Source organism: Microcaecilia unicolor, chromosome 9 (assembly GCF_901765095.1).
Source record: "Microcaecilia unicolor chromosome 9, aMicUni1.1, whole genome shotgun sequence".
Classification (NCBI taxonomy): domain Eukaryota; kingdom Metazoa; phylum Chordata; class Amphibia; order Gymnophiona; family Siphonopidae; genus Microcaecilia; species Microcaecilia unicolor.
The window spans coordinates 38,508,783-38,528,037 of record NC_044039.1 but is presented as its reverse complement, the minus strand read 5'-3'; the positions used below and the strand labels follow the sequence as shown (position 1 = coordinate 38,528,037).

General features: G+C 45.6%; 1 protein-coding gene across 1 annotated transcript in view; it reads right to left on the bottom strand.

Annotated features, from left to right (window-relative positions):
- Window positions 1-602: 602 nt before the first annotated feature.
- USP18 (ubiquitin specific peptidase 18) overlaps window positions 603-19,255 on the bottom strand; it is a 70,223-nt gene continuing 51,570 nt past the window's right edge. Inside the window, exons 8-11 of the mRNA XM_030214904.1 lie at window positions 15,796-15,966; window positions 8,179-8,310; window positions 1,123-1,172; window positions 603-687 (exon numbers count right to left, since the gene is read on the bottom strand). Coding sequence (XP_030070764.1) covers window positions 639-687; window positions 1,123-1,172; window positions 8,179-8,310; window positions 15,796-15,966 — 402 coding nt within the window. The 3' untranslated portion in view covers window positions 603-638. The remainder of the gene's footprint in view (window positions 688-1,122; window positions 1,173-8,178; window positions 8,311-15,795; window positions 15,967-19,255) is intronic.

Sequence of the window (19,255 nt, the reverse complement as noted above, 5' to 3'; positions counted from 1 at the left end):
AAATTTAAACCAATCGGAGAAAATATTTCTTCACTCAACGTGTAATTAAACTCTGGAATTCGTTGCCAGAGAATGTGGTAAAGGTGGTTAGCTTAGCGGAGTTTTAAAAAGGTTTGGACGGCTTCCTAAAGGAAAAGTCCATAGACCGTTGTTAAATGGACTTGGGGAAAATCCACTATTTCTGGGATAAGCAGTATAAAATGTTTTGTACATTTTTGGGATCTTGCCGGGTATTTGTGACCTGGATTGGCCACTGTTGGAAACAGGATGCTGGGCTCGATGGACCTTTGGTCTTTCCCAGTATGGCAATACTTATGTACTTATGGTACTATGTAACATGTTTGGGCAACAGCTGTCTTAATATTATTGGCTATTAGGTTAATAGAGAGCACTGTGGTTAAGCAAGATGGTAGAATGCAAAGGAGAAACAAACAAAAAACAAACAAACCAAAAAACATTATCCTGGGTAAGACAAAATCTTGTAGGTGGATGCACTTTCTGACTGGCATCTGGCCTATAACCTTAGTGTGGACAGAACTAATGGTTGTGGTTCCTTCTCAGGAATTCATGTCACTTCACGCAAGCAGATATGCATCTTCCCGCATGGTCATTAATTTCAGATAGATATTTAAATTCCTTTACAGAGGCTCTGCTTTCCTATAAATCAGTAGATAGGCAGTTTCACCCCTGAGATTTAAAAAAAAAAAATTTTGTAAGATCAATCAACTTTTTGAATAACACATCTTGAAAACATTTCAGATGTTAATTCCCTTTCCTAGTACAGTCCTAAGTCATAAACACTAAGAAGTGAAGAAACTCGTACTAAATCATTTCTGATGCCCCATTAATGTCTCTGAAATTTCCCTGGAATCAATCTCATCTGCTCTTTTTTTTTGTGGGGGTGGGGAGTAGGGAGGAAGAAAGGGTGCAGACTGGGAGAATGCTTGGAAAGGATATTGATTGCTTCTTAACAGGATAGTATTAAGCTGAACAGGGGGATAAACAAAAGGTCATCCATTGTCCTCCGGACACTAAGCAGATTAATACTAAATCAGCTCTCTTCCCCCCTATCTCTTCCCAAACAGCAGCATTAATAGGAACAGAAACAAGATGTCTGCTTACCAGTGGAGTGAAAAGCTTCCATAAGTGCATTTAATGTCATCCCATGAAACCTGAAAGGCAACAGACAGGGTACAAATGGTAAGCTTTCTAATATTATTATTAATTAGGATTTATTTACTGCCTTTTTGAAGGAATTCACTCAGGAGTCCTTCTACTAAGCCGTGGCAAAAAGTGGCCTGTGGTAGTGTGGGTGCGTGTTTTTGGCATGCACCGGGCCAGTTTTTATCACGTCTGGGGAAACGGGCTTTTTTTTTACAATGGGCTGGGATAAGGGCCTGTGGTAAAATTGAAACCAGCGTGCACCTATTTACAGCCCGAGACCTTAATGCCACCCATTGATCTAGCGGTAAGGGCTCATGTGCTACACGAAAGGTGACCTGTTGGCGTGCGCTGACTGCCAATTAACGCCAGAAATGCCGTGCACGGTAGGAAATTTAAAAATAATTTGTCCCCGTGGTATGGGCGCACATCAAAACCAAAATTATTGCCAGGGGAGCTCGCTAGCCTGGCGGTAGTTTCGTTTTGGTGTGCACTGCACGCTCATAGATCCTACCGTGCCCCTCAAGGCCGTGTACAGCAAGAATAGTTCAAACATGTGTGACAAGACAGTTATAGCAGTACAAATAGTCAAACAACAATACAAAGTATGGCATAGCATGCTACATTACAATGTCTACACAATATGCAATAAAACATAATGGTTCTTAAAGATATCAAAGAATTAGAGAAAAAGAAAAACCAAAAGTTTTATCATTTATCCAAAGCAGAATATGATGCCTTAAGATCATTACAGCACAATAGAGAGATTGTAATTAAATCAGCCAATAAGGGGAGAGCTGTAGTAATCATGAACAGGGTGATTATATAAAAATATACCAGCATGATTGCTCACAGACACTTTTCCACCCAATCCCACCTGCAGTCCACTGAGCTTTCTCTATTTTTCCCTGACACTTGAATACATGTGAATATTGTAACATGAATGAGAGAAATGGTATTAATACACATTAAGGGTTAGATTCTGTAGTGGAGGAGTGGCCTAGTGGTTAGGGTGGTGGACTTTGGTCCTGGGGAACTAAGGAGCTGAGTTTGATTCCTGGCACAGGCAGCTCCTTGTGACTCTGGGCAAGTCACTTAACCCTCCATTGCCTGCTGCATAGAGCCTGCCATGAGTGGGAGGGTACAAATGTAACAAAAAATTCTACAAATGGATGGCACCTAAAAATATAGTGCTCAGCACTATTCTATAAACTATGCTTACAGTTAGGCACAGTTTGTAGAACAGCACTTAGCACTGGGATCTATGACTACTTTAGGTGCGACCATTTACACCAATGAAAACCTGGTGTAAATCCCCACACATAGGTGCGGATCCCCCTTATTTTACAACAACTCATATAAATTTTAGGAACACCCCTGACCCACCCATGCTCCTCCCACAGCCACGCCCCTTTTCAGATCCGCACACTAGAATTTATGTGCACCTCTTTATAGAGTACACCTAAAAGGATGAAAGGTGTACGCATACATTCTAATTATTGCCAATTAGTGCTGATAATTGCTTGTTATTGCCCAATTATTAGTGCTGATTGGCTTGTTATTCAATGAAGTTGCACATGCAAATTGGATGTGTGTCAACATTTGTGTTTGCAACTCAAAGTGCCATATATACAATCCAGGGGTAAATCTACTTAAGATATACCATAAATTCCTTAGAGGACATGTTTTTTTATTTATCCAGAGCCAGATGTGTCCTTAAATTGAACTGACTCCTGATGACCACACAATTGGGGACCACCCCCTTCCCCCTTTGTAGCTTTCTTGACACGATAGAGGAGTAGTTTATCATTACTGAGTTCTCCCAAGGCATGGAGGATTAAGTGACTTGACCAAGACCACAAGGAGAAGCTGTGGGATTTGAACCTGGACCTACTGGTGCCCAGCCTGCTGCTTTGACCATTAGGCTACTCCTTCACCCCCTTCTCTTGCTCTTCCTCTCTCTCTCTTAGTTCCTTTCATGCATCTCTGCACATCAGGCAACAAGCTTTCTCCATCAGAGTAGACACCCTGGAGGAAGTGGAAAGCATGAGAGTGGTACATTTAGGCATGACCACTTACACCTACCATTGATGAGATTTGCGCTAGTAGTCTATTACGCCATTAGGGCACTCTCATGCCGTTACAGAATTGGTGTTTCCTGTCAGAAGCATAACCAGGTTTTGATGTCAGGGGGTTGTAAAACAGGTGTCAGTGGGAAGCTGAAGGGCTAATCCGCACAGATGCTATTTTATTCAAAATCATTTGGGGGCGTGACTGTTCCCCTTGCACCCCAACTAGCTATGCCTCTGCTTCCACTGCCATCCACTGCAGTGCCCCCTAGGGTGCCCGGCTGGTGTCCTGGCATGTGAGGGGGACCAGTGCACTACGAATGCTGGCTCCTCCCATGACCAAATGCCTTGGATTTGGTCATTTTTGAGATGGGCATCCTCGGTTTCCATTATCGGTGCAAACCAAGGTCACCCATCTCTAAGGTCGACCTAAATGTGAAGATTTGGGTGTCCTCAACCGTATTATCGAAACGAAAGATGGACACCCATCTTGTTTCGATAATAAGGGATGCCCCGCCCCTTCGTGGTGCCGTCCTTAGAGATGGGCGCCCTTAGAGATGGTCATCCCCGTTCGATTATCTCCCTCTTTGTATCCCAAATATCAGTGTTGCTACATAATCTCTGCTAAGCTTATTTGGATCCTTATAAACAGGATTCCTTTGTGTTTATCCCCCTCATTTTTAAATTCTGTTTCCATTTGCATCTCCACCACCTCTCACAGGAGGGCATTTCAGGTATCTACTACCCTCTCCGTGAAAAAATACTTCCTAACATTATTCCTGAGTTGGCCCCCTTTCAACCTCTATTCGTGTCCTGTAGTTCTACTGCCTTCCCATCTCTGGAAAATGTTTGTTTACAGATTAATACCTTTCAAATATTTGAACATCTGTAGCATATCACCCTGTTTCTCCTTTCCTCCAGGGTATACATGTTCCATACGCCTTGCTACGCAAACCCCATACCACTTTCGTCACTTTTCTTTGAACTGCTTCAAGTCTTTTTACATCCCAGCTGTTTCTGGTGACTGGCATTGAAAATCTGGGTGTATTTTGGCCAGTTTAAATTTAACTGGCTGAGTCTTTAAGTTGAAACTGGCCAAAGATAGGCCTGCTATTTTGGCAGCCTAATTTGGCCGTCAAACTTAGCCAGTGCTGCGCTGAATATCACTGGATAGCCGGCTATATCATGTGATATAACCGGTTATCCACTAACTGTTGATATTCAGTGGGAGACAGCCAGCAATCTCCCCAATTATCACCAGATAGCCTGTTAAGTACCATTTAACCAGCCAGGAGCCATTCCCGGCCAGTTAATTGGTTTTAAATATTGGCTGGAAATAACTTACATTTTAAAGAATTAAAAAAAAAAAAGAGGCATACAGGGGGACAGACCATTGAGTGTCAGTTACAACCCTAACACATTGGGGGGGGGGGGGGGATACCTGCACAGAGTCGCAGGTACAACCCTGCAACCCTGGCCGACTTTCTGGATAGACTACATGGGCCATGCTGGTCGTTTTCTGACTCTTTAGGTTACCAGATTTGAAGGCACGCATCTTTCAACACCAAGGTCTTTTTCAAGACCACTTTATTGATCTACTTTGACATACTTCACATCTGGAGATTCTCAAACTTACTTCAGAAGGCTCCTGAAGCAGGCCTTTTGGGCTGAAACAGATTTGTGTCGAGTCCTTGGTCAATAAATCATTTTCTACCTCAGACTGTCTCTCTGGTCTCTGGAATCCACAGCCCTCCTCCCACCCTTCTCTTCTCTTTATGGTCGTATTCTGCTGTGATTTACTACTTTACTATATTATTGTGCTCCAAGCATAAAGGGAGCATTCATGTTAGTTTCCAAAAGCGAAGTTAGCCTACTGTTGTTAAACAATAAACCTGGAGTTGAACCTGCAAAAGGTGAGTTTTATATTTTCAACTTGGCAATCGTACATCATTCTCATGCAAGTATGAAGCTAAAGAGATGAAATTTAGGGCTCTATTTACTAATATGCATTAATGCAGATTAACATATGTTAATTTGAGTTAATTGCATAGTTAGTAAAGGCCCCATTAATGGGGCCTATGTTATTTAGGGGCTCATTTTCAAAAGAGAAAAATGTCTCAAAAACGACATAAAGTGGCATTTGGATGTTTTTCTTCCAAAAAGGTCCAAATCATGTTTTTCTCTCCAGTGCATGCAAATCGCAAGGGGGTGGGATCTGGGCATTCCCAAAACTTGGACGCTTTTCTGCCATAATGGAACAAAGCAAAAACGTCCAAGGCTAAAAGTTAGATGTTTTGGTCTGGACCTGTTTCAATCACAACTAAGTCACAAAAAGGTGCCCTAAATGACCAGATGACCACTGGAGGGATTAAGGCATAACCCCCTCTTATTCCCCCAGTGGTCACTGACCCCATCCCACCCCTCAAATATGTGAAAGAAACAGTATATATCATACATACTATGACAGCTTCAGATGTTATGGCCAGTCCTATTACAGCAGCAAGCAGGTCCTTGGAGCAGCCTAGTGGTTAGTGCAGTGGACTATAGAGATGGGGACCCAGGCCCATATTCCACTCTAACTGGTACACTTGTGGTGGAATATGTGAGCCCTCCAAAACCCACCAAAAACCTGCTGTACCTACATATAGGGGCGTAGCCAGACAACAGATTTTGGGTGGGCCTCGGCAAGAATTGGGTGGGCACCAAGTGTTCTCCCCCCGTCCAAAAAAACATCTCAGCTGGTGGGAAAACGCTTCTTTCCACCTTGACAGCAGGAATGCACTGAAAACTGAGCATGCGCAGGTGCCGTGGAGAGTAGCGTTTTTGTTACCATCAGGGGGAAATCTTCAGCTGGTGGAGCTTGGGATTCCCACCAGTTACCACTAAACATGTGCTACTGTTGGGTGGGCCAGAGCCATAAATGGGTGGGCCCTGGCCCACCCAAGCCCACCTGTGGCTACGCCACTGATATAGGTAACACCTGCAGGCGTAAGGGCTATTGTAGTGATGCACAGTTGGGTAGAATAGGTTTTTGATGGGTTTGGAGGGCTCCCCATACAATATGAAAGGGTAAGAATAAGATGTGTACCTGGGAGCTTTTATGTGAAGTCTACTGAAGTGCCCTCTAGGCTGCCCCACTGCTCTGCTGGGATGTCTGTGTGGCCAGTCTACTAAGAATGCTGGCCCCCCTATACATATCAATGGCTTGTTTTTGTGCATTTTCCCTTGGATTTTTTCCCCCACGAAAATAAGACGCACTGAGCATCTGTCGTTTAGGACTATTTTCGGGAAAAATGTCTAGCAAATGGCCATTGTGAAACAAAAAGTTGAATGTTTTTCTGGTTTGAAAATGGCCATGTTCAGTACTTGGATTCTTGGATGTTTTTCCTAAAATGTCCAAAATCGGATTTAGACGTCATACCGAAAATGCCCCTCAATGTGTTAAATCACATTAATGCATGTTGACTCATTAATGCATGTTAGTAAATACAGTCCTTAGAGCACTGCCTTTTCCTTGAGATAAGTAAAATTAAATCTGCATACAGCTGAGGTTAGGACTACTTTGAATTTATTTATTGGGATTTATTAACCCTCTTTATGAAAGGATGCACTCAAGACAGTGTATAGCTTGACATAAAACTTACAATTTGATTAACAGCACAACAATAATAAAATGACCAAATTTAAGCATATATACAGTCAATGAGGTAAACCTGGAGATGGCAAACTGAATCCTAGAAATAGGGCTAACATGATACAATATCAGAAACAGAAATATGTAACAGCACTGTAAAACAATCATATAACAAAAATATAAATGTTAGTCACCCTTTGTGGCTGTTGCCTGAAACAAGCATGAGAGGGGAACCCCAACAGCAAGAATGATGTAGGGCTGCCATGTAAGATGAAGATTGGGCTCATTTTCGAAAGAGAAGGATGCCCATCTTTCGACACAAATCGGAAGATGGGCATCCTTCTCCCAGGGTTGTTCAAATCGATATAATCAAAAGACAATTTTGGACGTCCCCAACTGCTTTCTGTCGCAGAGACGGCCAAAGTTCAAGGGGGCGTATCAGAGGTGTAGTGAAGGCGGGACTTGGGCGTCCCTAACACATGGATGTCCTCGACCCATAATGGGAAAAAAAAGGGCGTCCCTGACGAGCACTTGGACGACTTTACCTGGTCGTGTTTTTCTTACGACCAAGGCACAAAAAGATGCCCGAAATGACCTGATGACCACCGTAGAGAATAGGGAATGACCTCCCCTTACTCCCCCAGTGGTCACTAACCCCCTCCCACCCTCAAAAAATATCTTTCAAAATATTTTTTGCCAGCCTTTGATGTCATACTCAGGTCCATCACAGCAGTATGCAGGTACCTGGAGCAGTTTTAGTGGGTGCAGTGCACTTCAGGCAGGCGGACCCAGACCCATCCCCTGCCCTACCTGTTAACTGCGAGCCCTCCAAAACCCACCAGAAACCCACTGTACCCACATCTAGGTGCCCCCCTTCACCCATAAGGGCTATGGTAGTGGTGTACAGTTGTGGGTAGTGGGTTTTAGGGGGGTTTGGGGAGCTCAGCAGACAAGGTATGGGAGCTATGTACCTGGGAGCATTTTATGAAGTCCACTGCAGTGCCCCCTAGGGTGCCCGGTTGGTGTCCTGGCATGTCAGGTGGACCAAAGGGCTTGCATTTGGTCGTTTCAAGATGGGCGTCCTTGATTTCCATTATCGCCGAAAATCAGAAACGACCAAGTCTAGGGACGACCATCTCTAAGGACAACCAAAATTTCAAGATTTGGGCGTCCCCGACCATATTATCGAAACGAAAGACAGACGCCCATCTTGTTTCGATAATACGGGTTTCCCTGCCCCTCCATCGAGATGTTTTGCGAGGACATCCTCAACAAAACTTGAGCGTCCCTTTCGATTATGCCCCTCAATCTCACCTTGCAAACACTGGAGTCATTGAAGCAATACCATTTCTTGTCTTTAAAACTCCTGATATAGGCACAGTAGTGACCAAAACTGGCGGTTCCTGAATGAGCAACGACTGCAAAAAGCTTGTACTGGAAGTCTGCCTGAAAGACACAATAATCAGTGAGTTTCCTATGAGTCAAATGTTTTATAATACATTATGAGGTTACTCTCTGACCCAGGGTTTGAAAAGAATCCCAGACATTTGTCACCTAGGCAACACATTTTATTCCTGGTATCTGTAAGGGCCAGGCAGAGGAGGAACTCTTGCTGCAAGGCCAGCCAAACTGCTGGAGGGGAAGAGATGTCAATGCAGCTCTGGGGAGGAGAGGGGAGAGCAATCTCCCAGCAAGGAGGACATGCTTCAAGGCTCCCAGATGTAAGCATTTTGTTGGAAAGAGAGAAATTGAGAATACTAAGTAAATGAAATAACAACAAAATTATATTAATACTTCCCTTACCCTAAAAAAAAGAGAACAAATAGCTAAGCAAAATAAACCAAAAAAGTAGAAAAAAAAGCAAAGCACAAAATAAAAAATGGCTCCTACAGCTGATGCTGAGCTTTTTAAAATATTTCCTACCCTGATATTATAGTATCCGATAGGGATGTGTAGGAAAAAAGCGTTTGTTTTGTTTCATTTTCCGTCATTTGTAGAATTTTTCATTTTGCTTTGTTTTGGCTTTTTAAACATTTTCATTTTAGGAGTAATATCATTAATAGTGCACTATATTTTTCACACAGAGGAGACGAGTCTATGGAACCGTATAAATGCTGGTACCCCAATTCTTTATGTGTGAATGCAAACATATATGTGCGTAAATGGCAACAATCCAGCTGCATGTTAGTCTATAAGTACACACATAGCTTCAATAACGTGCATTATGTAGGTGGGCATTCATGCGGGTGGAGTCTGGGTGGGGTTCATACAACCTATAGGATACTATCCTGCTTATTTTCGAAGGCGATCGCCGGCCATACTACTACTACTATTTAGCATTTCTATAGCGCTACAAGGCATACGCAGCGCTGCACAAACATAGAAGAAAGACAGTCCCTGCTCAAAGAGCTTACAATCTAATAGACAAAAAATAAATAAAGTAAGCAAATCAAATCAATTAATGTGACGGGAAGGAAGAAAGGAAGGTAGGTGGAGGCGAGTGGGTACAAGTGGTTACGAGTCAAAAGCAATGTTAAAGAGGTGGGCTTTCAGTCTAGATTTAAAGGTGGTCAAGGATGGGGCAAGACGTAGGGGCTCAGGAAGTTTATTCCAGACGTAGGGTGCAGCGAGACAGAAGACGCGAAGTCTGGAGTTGGCAGTAGTGGAGAAGACACAAATCGGGAGATGGCCGGCCATCTCCTGAACCCGGCCAAATCGGTATAATCGAAAGCCGATTTTGGCCGGCTCCAACTGCTTTCTGTCGCAGAGCCAGCCAAAGTTGAAGGGGGCGTTTCCGCAGGGTACGGAAGGTGGGATGGGGGTGTTGTTAAGACATGGCCGGCTTCAGCCGATAATGGAAAAAAGAAGGCCGGCTCGGACGAGCACTTGGCCGGCTTCAATTGGTCCATTTATTTTTAGGACCAAGCCTCAAAAAAGTGCCCCAATTGACCAGATGACCACCAGAGGGAATCGGGGATGACCTCCCCTTACTTCCCCAGTGGTCACCAACCCCCTCCCACCCAAACAAAAAACATTTTTACCAGCCTCTATGCCAGCCTGAAATGTCATACCCAGCTCCCTGACAGCAGTATGCAGGTCCCTGGAGCAGTTTTTTGTGGGTGCAGTGCACTTCAGGCAGGTGGACCCAGGCCCAACCCCCCTACCTGTTACACTTGTGGTGGTAAATGGGAGCCCTCCAAACCCCCCCAAAACCCACTGTACCCACATGTAGGTGCCCCCCTTCACCCATAAGGGCTATGGTAATGGTGTAGAGTTGTGGGGAGTGGGTTTTGGGGGGGGGGTTGTGGGGCTCAGCAAACAAGGTAAGGGAAGTATGCACCTGGGAGCAATTTTTGAAGTCCACTGCAGTGACTCCCTAGGGTGCCCGGTTGGTGTCCTCGCATGTCAAGGGGACCAGTGCACTACAAATGTTGGCCCCTCCCATGACCAAATGCCTTGGATTTGGCCGGGTTTGAGATAGCCGGCATCAGTTTCCATTAATGGCAAAAACCGATGCTGGCCATCTCAAACCCGGCCATCTCTGACATTTGGCTGGCCCCAACCATATTATTGAAACGAAAGATGGCCGGCCATCTTTTTCGATAATGCGGTTCGAGACCGCTCTTTGCGGCGCCAGCCATATAGATGGCTGGCGCCATTCGATTATGCCCCTCCACGTTACGGGTTTATTTCCTGAATCCAGGCCTGGGCATTTACAGCAGCTCTATGGCTGGCTAAGTGCTCGCACTTTAAACACTTGGAGGGGCACTTTCAATATGAAGTCCAAGTCCAGTTGTAAACATTTTTGGTGAAAACATCTAAAATTCTCATCCTGGACATAGTAATTTTCAAACTGGAAAAATATCTTTTTTTTTTTTTTAAATCTCCAATTTTTGTGCTAAGTATGTATTTCTTTAGGTACCAAATGCCCTAGAGAAAAATGCATAAAAAGAAGCCATAGGGATGATTCTGTGGCACCACTCCTAGTAAACTGGCCACACGGACAGTGGCGTTCCTAGGGGGGCGGACACCCAGGGCGGCACCCCGCCCCCCGGGTGCAGCGCCCCCCCCCCCGATGCAGCGCGGACCCCCTTCCGGCGAAAGACCCCCCCCTGGGTGCATGCCGCTGGGGGGGGGTGCCGCAGCGCGCGCCTGCTGCGAGTTTACTAACTTTGCTCATTCGCTGCAGCTCCCTCTGCCCCGGAACAGGAAGTAACCTGTTCCGGGGCAGAGGGAGCTGCAGCGAACGAGAGAAGTTAGCGAACTCTCGCAGCAGGCTCGCACCACGGCACCCCCCAGCGGCGTGCACCCAGGGCGGACCGCCCCCCCTTGGTACACCACTGCACACAGACATCCCAGCAGAGCAGAGGGGCAGCATAATGGCCAGTGCAGTGGACTTCACATAAAGGGGCCCAGGTACAAATCCCATTTTAACACCCTTATTTTGTATTATGAGCCCTACAGGAACACCTAAAAACTTAAAGTACCTAACTGTACACCACTACAAAAGCCCTCAAGTCTGCAGGTGTCTCCTGTCTAGAGGTACAGTTGGTGTTTTATGGGTTTTGGAAAGTTCACAATTTCCACCATATGTGTACTAGTTAGAGTGAGATATGGACCTGGGTCTCTTTCTCTACAGTCCACTGCACTGACCATTAGCCTACTCCTGGGACCAGCTTGCTGCTCTAATAGGAATAGCCATAATAGCTGAGGCTGTCATACAGCCTGACATGTAGTGTCACATCCTTGGGGGGGTGAGAGGGGGTCATACCTTAATCCCTTCAGTGGTTAGCTGGTCAGACAGGGAACCTTTTTGTGATTTAGTCATGATTGAAACAGGTCTAGATAAAAACATCACAATTTTTGCCCTACACGTTTTTATCTTCTTCTTCTATTATCACGGAAAATGACCAAATTCTGGGCCTGTCCAAAACACACCCTTTTGTATTTTAAACGAACTGCTGAAAAAAACCTCTCAAATCAGAGTTTCAAAAATTGCAGCTTCGATGTATTCCCGTTAAAAACGTCCATCTGGTGCATTGTGCTGCTTTTGGGATGTTTTTCTCTTTTGAAAAGGAGTGCCATAACACTTATAACCTAGTACTGTAGAAAGGAAGTTGGGCATCTACTTTGCTTTATAGAATAGACTCTCAATAGGCGCACTCTAGGTACCTAAATACAGGCGCCTATGTCAAGCCTGTTCTATAAAGAAAAGTAGGTCCTATTATTCTTTCTCTGAGGACAAGTAGGCCAGTTGTATTCTCACACTTGGGTGACATCATCCGACAGAGCCCGGTGTGAATACTGACTAGTGAGAAGAATGTAGAAGTTTCTAGCAGCTTCCTACTGCTCATGCCTTCCCTCCCAACAAGTAAGCGTGGGTCCCTCAGTCTTCATTTTTCCACAGAGCAGGGAGGATGCGTCATTGTATTCTCCTCACTATGTATATTTCTTCTTCTTTGCAGTACCTTCCCATACAGGTATTTTTGTTTTATTTTTCTTTTTATTTTAGTAGATACCTTATTTTCTTTATAGAATACTAGCCTAAGTGGCAGAAAACATGTTTACCTTTGAGGCACGGTCACTTGCACCAGCCCTACAGCTAGTGTAAAGGCCCTGGCCTAGATATTAACCAGATCATGCATAATTATACTATGCTATAATATTTGCCAGCTCTGCCCATGTTCTCTGCGCATATCCAGCAGATAGCCAAGACCTGTCGCTTCTTTCTCTTTAACATCAGCAAAATTCGCCCTTTCCTCTCTGAGCACACCACCCATACTCTCGTCCACGCTCTCATTACCTCTCGCCTTGACTACTGCAACCTACTCCTTACTGGCCTCCCACTTAGCCATCTATCCCCCCTTCAATCTGTTCAGAACTCTGCTGCACGTCTTATATTCCGCCTGAACCGATATACTCATATCACCCCTCTTCTCAGGTCACTTCACTGGCTTCCAATCAGATACCGCATACAGTTCAAGCTTCTCCTTCTTACCTACAAATGCACTCAATCTGCAGCCCCTCATTACCTCTCTACCCTCATTTCCCCTTACGTTCCCGCCCGTAACCTCCGCTCACAGGACAAATCCCTCCTCTCAGTACCCTTCTCCACCACCGCCAACTCCAGGCTCCGCTCATTCTGCCTCGCCTCACCCTATGCATGGAATAAACTTCCTGAGCCCTTACGCCAAGCCCTCTCCCTACCCATCTTCAAATCCTTGCTCAAAGCCCACCTCTTCAATGTTGCTTTCGGCACCTAACCTTTATACCTTTCAGGAAATCTAGACTGCCCCTATTTGACTGACTGTACATTTGTCCTTTAGATTGTAAGCTCCTTTGAGCAGGGACTGTCCTTCTATGTTAAATTGTACAGCGCTGCGTAACCCTAGTAAGCATTTTTGTTTTGCTTTAGAAATGTCAAGTAGTAGTAGTAGTAGTAGTAGGATAGGCAGGGTGCCAAAGCACCAGAGGATCTCTAGTTGAGGACCGTCCTGTGCCACGTGCCCTAGACCAGATAGTCTAGAGAAAGGGGAAATCTTTTTTTCTTCCACTTCGGTCACTAAGGGTGGGGAACTCAAGGTGCAATGGACCACCAGGGAATTTTTGTGGTCAGAGAGTAGGGGTATGGGGGGAGGGGTCTGAGTCCCCTTGCACTATCAAGGAATGTTTGCAAGGTGGGGGTCCTTCTCAGTTAAATCCTACTGAGTTGGCCATTCTCAGATATCCAGTGGCACTTGTCTGAGAGCAGAGCATGGGTGAAGGCAGCACTTAAGTGTGATATTCAGTCTGCTAACTGGTTAAGGTGCCAATGACCAATTCCCTGTGCTACTCTGAGACAGCACTGTAAAAATAGCACTGGAACAGTGTGTGGAATTAACTCCCCAATGTTCAAAGCTAATAACATGCAAATTTAGGCTCGTTATTAGCGTTGATCATGGGGGGAAAGTGCGGGAGGATTGTGCCTGGGAATGCGCTCAGGCATAATCCTCCCACACTTGTTTGACAGGTCCGGGCTGTAAAAATAAAAAGCCCAGACCTGTCAAACATTCAGAACCCCCCAAAGGCAAGGCTCTGGTGGCCTAGTGCCCCCCCAACCCCCCTCAGACACTGACATGGGGGGGGGGGTGGAAGTCTGGTGGACCTCCAGCCCCCCTAACACCCCCCCCAAACAGAAGAGAGGGTTGGAGGTCTAGCACCCTCCCCATCTGGTGGTCTAGCGGCCCCAAACCCCCCCGTACCTTTAGATAATCCAGTTCTGCCTCCAAAATGGCAGCGTCCTGCCCAGTGCATCCTGGGATGTGCTAGTGGGCAGGGCTTCCCTCAATGTGGCCCTGTGTTGGGGGGGTGGGGGGACGAAGGCCACTGGGCCACCATGGAAACTTGTTTGGGAGAGTTAGGGGGGTGCATACTATTAGTTTTTATCATGAGGGCGTTAATCCCCCCACTAATTTTCCAGCACTGTTCAGAGCAGCACAGGGGATTTGATCATTGGGGCCTTAGGGAGGAAGTTATCAATGTGGGATGCTATTAAGTTGGATTATTTTAGCACAAAGTCTCATTGAATAAAATGGGACCCTGCGCTAAAACAACCCAATCTGTGGTAAAATAACCCGATTTAATGGTAATCCATGTGATAACATCCCCCCTTAGTGCTTCCTATTTAGGAAGCATTAAGTGGTACTGCATTAATTCTGCATTGGACAATAGTGCACGGTAAGCGTAACGCGCTAGCTGGCCATCGCTTCCATGCCCCCTCTCTTCCCATGCCACACCCTCTGACAGAAAAACTGTGAAAAATTCAGTAGCATGCAGTTCAACGTGTGGAAGCAGGCAAACTAAAACCCTTAACACAGTTGCATGGTAGCCTGTTTCTATGCATTAATGGCATGATAAGAGCCAGATTCTATAAACGGTGCCGAAATTAGGTGCTGATAAAATTCGGTGCTCAATGCTATTCCATAAAGGGCACTTTGGAATGAGCACTCTTTATAGTACCAGAGCTAAGTGCCAAAATCGGTGCTCAACTTTGGGCGGGAGGACTTACACCAGCTGAAAACTGGTGTAAATCCTGGTGTGCAAATTGGGCGTGGGTCCCCGCTATTCTGTAATACTGCACAATCTGTTGTGAGCGACCCTGACCCGCCCAAGCACCTCCCATGGCCACGCCCCTTCGGAGTTGCACACGATGCAATTTAGGCGCCCATTGTTACAGAATAGCACATAGCCAGATCAGAACACAAATCATAATTAGCAGGGCCGCAGAGAGGGGGGGGGGGGGGGGGGGACAAAATTCCCCAGGCCTCCAAGGGGGGCCTGGCGCTGCAGTCCCGGTCTCACCTGCCTGCCCTTGGCTCCGTCCGCCACTGGGCCCCCTGCATTAAAACCAGCAGCGCCTCAGCTCCGTTTGGAAAGGCAGATGATATCGCCTCCCTTCAGGCCCTCCCTGTGTCCTGCCCTCGCGGAAAACGGAAGTTACATCAGACGAGGGCGGGACACAGGAAGGGCCTGAAGGGAGGCGATCTGCCTTTCCAAACGGAGCTGAGGCGCTGCCGATTTTAATGCAGAAGGCCTTGTGGCGGACAGAGCCGAGGGCAGGCAGGTGAGACCGGGGACTGCAGCAGCAGTGGCGGGGGGGGGGGGGGGGGGGGGGGGCGGCCTTGCCCTGGGCCTGGCTTAGTTTCTCGGCGGCCCTGATAATTAGTTCCGATTAAGTGCTAGTTAGTGCCAATGATTAAATCACTGGAGCCCATTAATTATTTTGGGTGTCGATCTGGGATCCGCATCCAATTTTGAGATACCTTTATAGAATCTGGGTGATTGTGTTTAACACCCTTGAGTAAAAGGGCCCCTCAGGGAGATAAATATTACACAGAAGATACTATAAATCAGGAAAGGAAGGCTACACATGCATACATGCAAAAGTCTTACCTGAGACTTAGGGTTCAAGTGCATGTGTTCTGACCTGAGGACTTCACCCAGATCTAGGTTCTTTGGGAAGGTAAGGGTGCAGCTGATCTTTTGTGCCCATGGAGAGTTCCTGGAGCTGATACGCTTTATGTGCAAGGTGAGTGTTTGTGGTAATGACCTCAGCCGTATGCCCTACAAAGCAAAACAAAAAACTTGCGCTCACATTAAATTAAAAAGTGAGTGTCTGCATCAGGGTTTTCAGTCCCATAGCTGACCAAAACCAGGATTCTCCATTTCAATCAAAACCAAATCAGCAGCTGAAATTTGCTGAGTGGAAACTGAAAATTGTACCTCCCTCTCCCCTAGCAGAGAGAGGGTCCTCCTGGGCCACTGGCACTCCGCCCCTTGCACAGGCTGGTTCATCAGGTTGCTGGCTCCACTGCACCCGCTCCCCCCCCCCCCCCCCCCCCCCCCCACCCTGAACAGACCAAGTCCCAACAGGCTAGGCTGGGCCAGCCACCCATCCCGCTGGAAGAGAGCAGGTGCCACCTAGCAGAAAAGAAAAAAAAAGAGGAAATAGCTAAAAAGGAATGATCAATATATCAGAGGAGGTGAAGTGAGGGAATAGACAGGAGACAGGAGAAAAGACACATGGACAAGCAGCCTCTTGAAGGAGAATTAGCAGACGACAAACAGGTAAGCAGAAAAGAGAAACCAGAACCAACATGATGGAAAAATAAAATGTCCAGACTAGAAAGGTAGAAAAAAGAATTTTATTTTGAATGCTTTAAATGGAATACGTTAGGTTTGGGAAATGGGCATAGTAAATATTGTTGTATTGTGTTCAGTAGAAAAGGAAAAGCATTTCTGTTTTTCCTTTTCCAGTGTTGCAGTACATGCTAAATTTAACTTCTTGGGGTTCCCAGCTCAGTTTTTGTCTAAATATTTTTATTTCTGTGATCCCTTACTTTGTATTTGGTGAGGGTCTGCTGATGTGTCGATCAAGTCTCTACAGTTCTGTAATCTGCATTCTCAGATAAGTGAACTGGTTGCTGTTTTGTTGTCTTTTAAAAAAAAAAACGTTTGTTGCAGGAATGCATTTTTATGTAAAAGATAAAATAAGACATTGGATGTAAATGATAATTGGAGAGCTTCATATCTAGAATAGCTGTGTGCTATAGGACATCCAATAGTTCATTATAGAGCCATATATGATGACTCGTCTTTAAAAATTAAACAAAAATTACATATGTTGATGCAATAAATAGATTCACAGTGTGTTTGGTTAGTAAGCATTTTGATATTGTTACCACATAGTGTGCACTCCTGTACCCTTTGTGGCGTGATAGCAATGGCAGGTGGGGAAACTGGAGGGGAGGCAGAGAGGAGAGGGATTCAGAGAGGGGGGGGGGCCTTCCATTATTTTCTGACCTGGGCTCACACAGCGTATGCATCAGTCTGGATAGGATCAGCAGATCTGTCCGAATTCGAATGAATCTTTGGATGTATATATGAATAGTTGTATAAGCCAGTTTATAGACCCCTGAGGAAGGCCTTTGTTGGCCGAAACACGGACCGTGTAGGGTCTTGTGCAATAAATTTGGCTTTTTCATATATTTTTTGAGTTTGGTTCTTTTGAGTTCTTCCGTTCTTTTGTTTTTTCTGTTGTTTTTTACGGGAGAATTGGACTCTCTTTGTTGTTTCTGGACATTCATCCAAAGACGGCCAGAACTCCCTTTTCCCAAGCTCTGCAGTCGATGACAGCATCCTTGAGTCACCACCAACTAAATGTGCATGGGGTGCCAGCATCAGTGGCTTATAGACGTTGCTACTGCCCTGCCAAGCTTAGTAAAAGGGAATTCTGGCCACCTTCAGAGAAAGTGTCATTTGTATTTTGAGGTGGGGGTAGGGCGGGACAGAGATAATTTTCTGCCCATCCACTTTGGGCTCAGACTTGCCCAAAATTGGCTGTCTGGCTATGCTACTGCTTGGAAGCAATGTCTCCAAATGCATATTGTGATAATAACGAACCTCTCTCCTAAGCCAGGGTACATGGGAGTATATATGATTTCAGGCTCTCACATTTACTAATGCTCAACATACAGTTTGCATTGTGCAAAGAGAGCTACCTGCTGGAGTACATAAGATATAATCCGCGTGGAGGGGCATTTTCAATATGTCATCTAAGCACCTAACTTTCAGGAAATTACTTAAGACCATGTTATTTGGAAACGCTTATCCCAAGGACTCAGCATGTGTGTCCTCTGTTGGATGCGTATCAATCTAGAGACAATTTTAGACACATTCCCCTTCCCTCTTCTCTCCTGGTTCCCCTACTCCTCCCGTCCCTTCCTCATCCTCCCCATTATTTTTTGAGTAGGTTTTCTGCTGTATTAGCTTCTTTTTACTGCATTGGCATCTGCCTCTGTGGTGCGCTGTAAGCCACATTGAGCCTGACGCTGTTGGGAAACTGTGGGGTACAAATGAGATAATAAATAAATAAATAAATGTTTTGCTCAAAACAGCCAAAATCCGAATAGCAAATTTTCGAAACAGCAAAGCGTCTATCTTTTTTTTTTTTTTATAATGGCCACTTAGTGAGCCCTCCAAAACCCACCAAAAACCTACTGTATCCAACCATACACCACTACAATTGCTCTTATGGCTACAGGCTTCCCCTATATGTAGGTACAATAGGTATTTGAAGGGTTCACACTTTCCACCACAAGTGTAACAGTTAGAGTGGATTATGGGCATGGGTCCCCTTCTCCACAGTGCACTGTACTCACCACCATTGTTGCCAGGGTTGTGGTCTTCCCGCAACACTGGGTGGGTTTTCTGCGAGCAGCTGCTGAAAATTTTCGGCGGCTGCGGGGTGCGGGTTTGGGCTTTTTTCCTGTGGCCGCTGTGCGCTTTTTTCCGTGGCTTCTATTGGTCCAATTGAAGCTTTTCAAGGGCTTCTATTGGTTCAATAGAAGCTTTTTAGGGCGTGGTTAACATAAGGGGGCGGGGCTAATGACATCAGGGGCGGGGTTAATGACGTGGAAGGCGGGGCTGGTGACGTGAGGAGCAGGGTTGGTGACATGGGAGGCGGGGTTTGACTGGGCGTTTTTTGGGCGGGTTTAGGGCTGATTTTGGGCTGGGAAAATTTTTCCCATCTGGCAACCTTGCTCACCACTAGGCTAGTACAGTGTAGAGACAGAAAAGATTCAGGAACCTGCTTGCTGCTCTAATAGGACTGGCTATAACATCTGAGGCTGTCATAGAAGCTGGTATATACTGTTTCTTTACGCCTTCAGTGGTCATTTAGGGCATTTTTTATGGCTTAGTCATTATTAAAACAGGTCTAGCTCAAAATGACTTAGTTTTACTCCTCGACATTTTTGTTTTGTTCGATTATGGCTGGAATGCCCAAATCCTGCCCTTAACATGCCCCCTTGAGATATGGATGCACTGCATAGAAAAACATCTGCAGAACGGG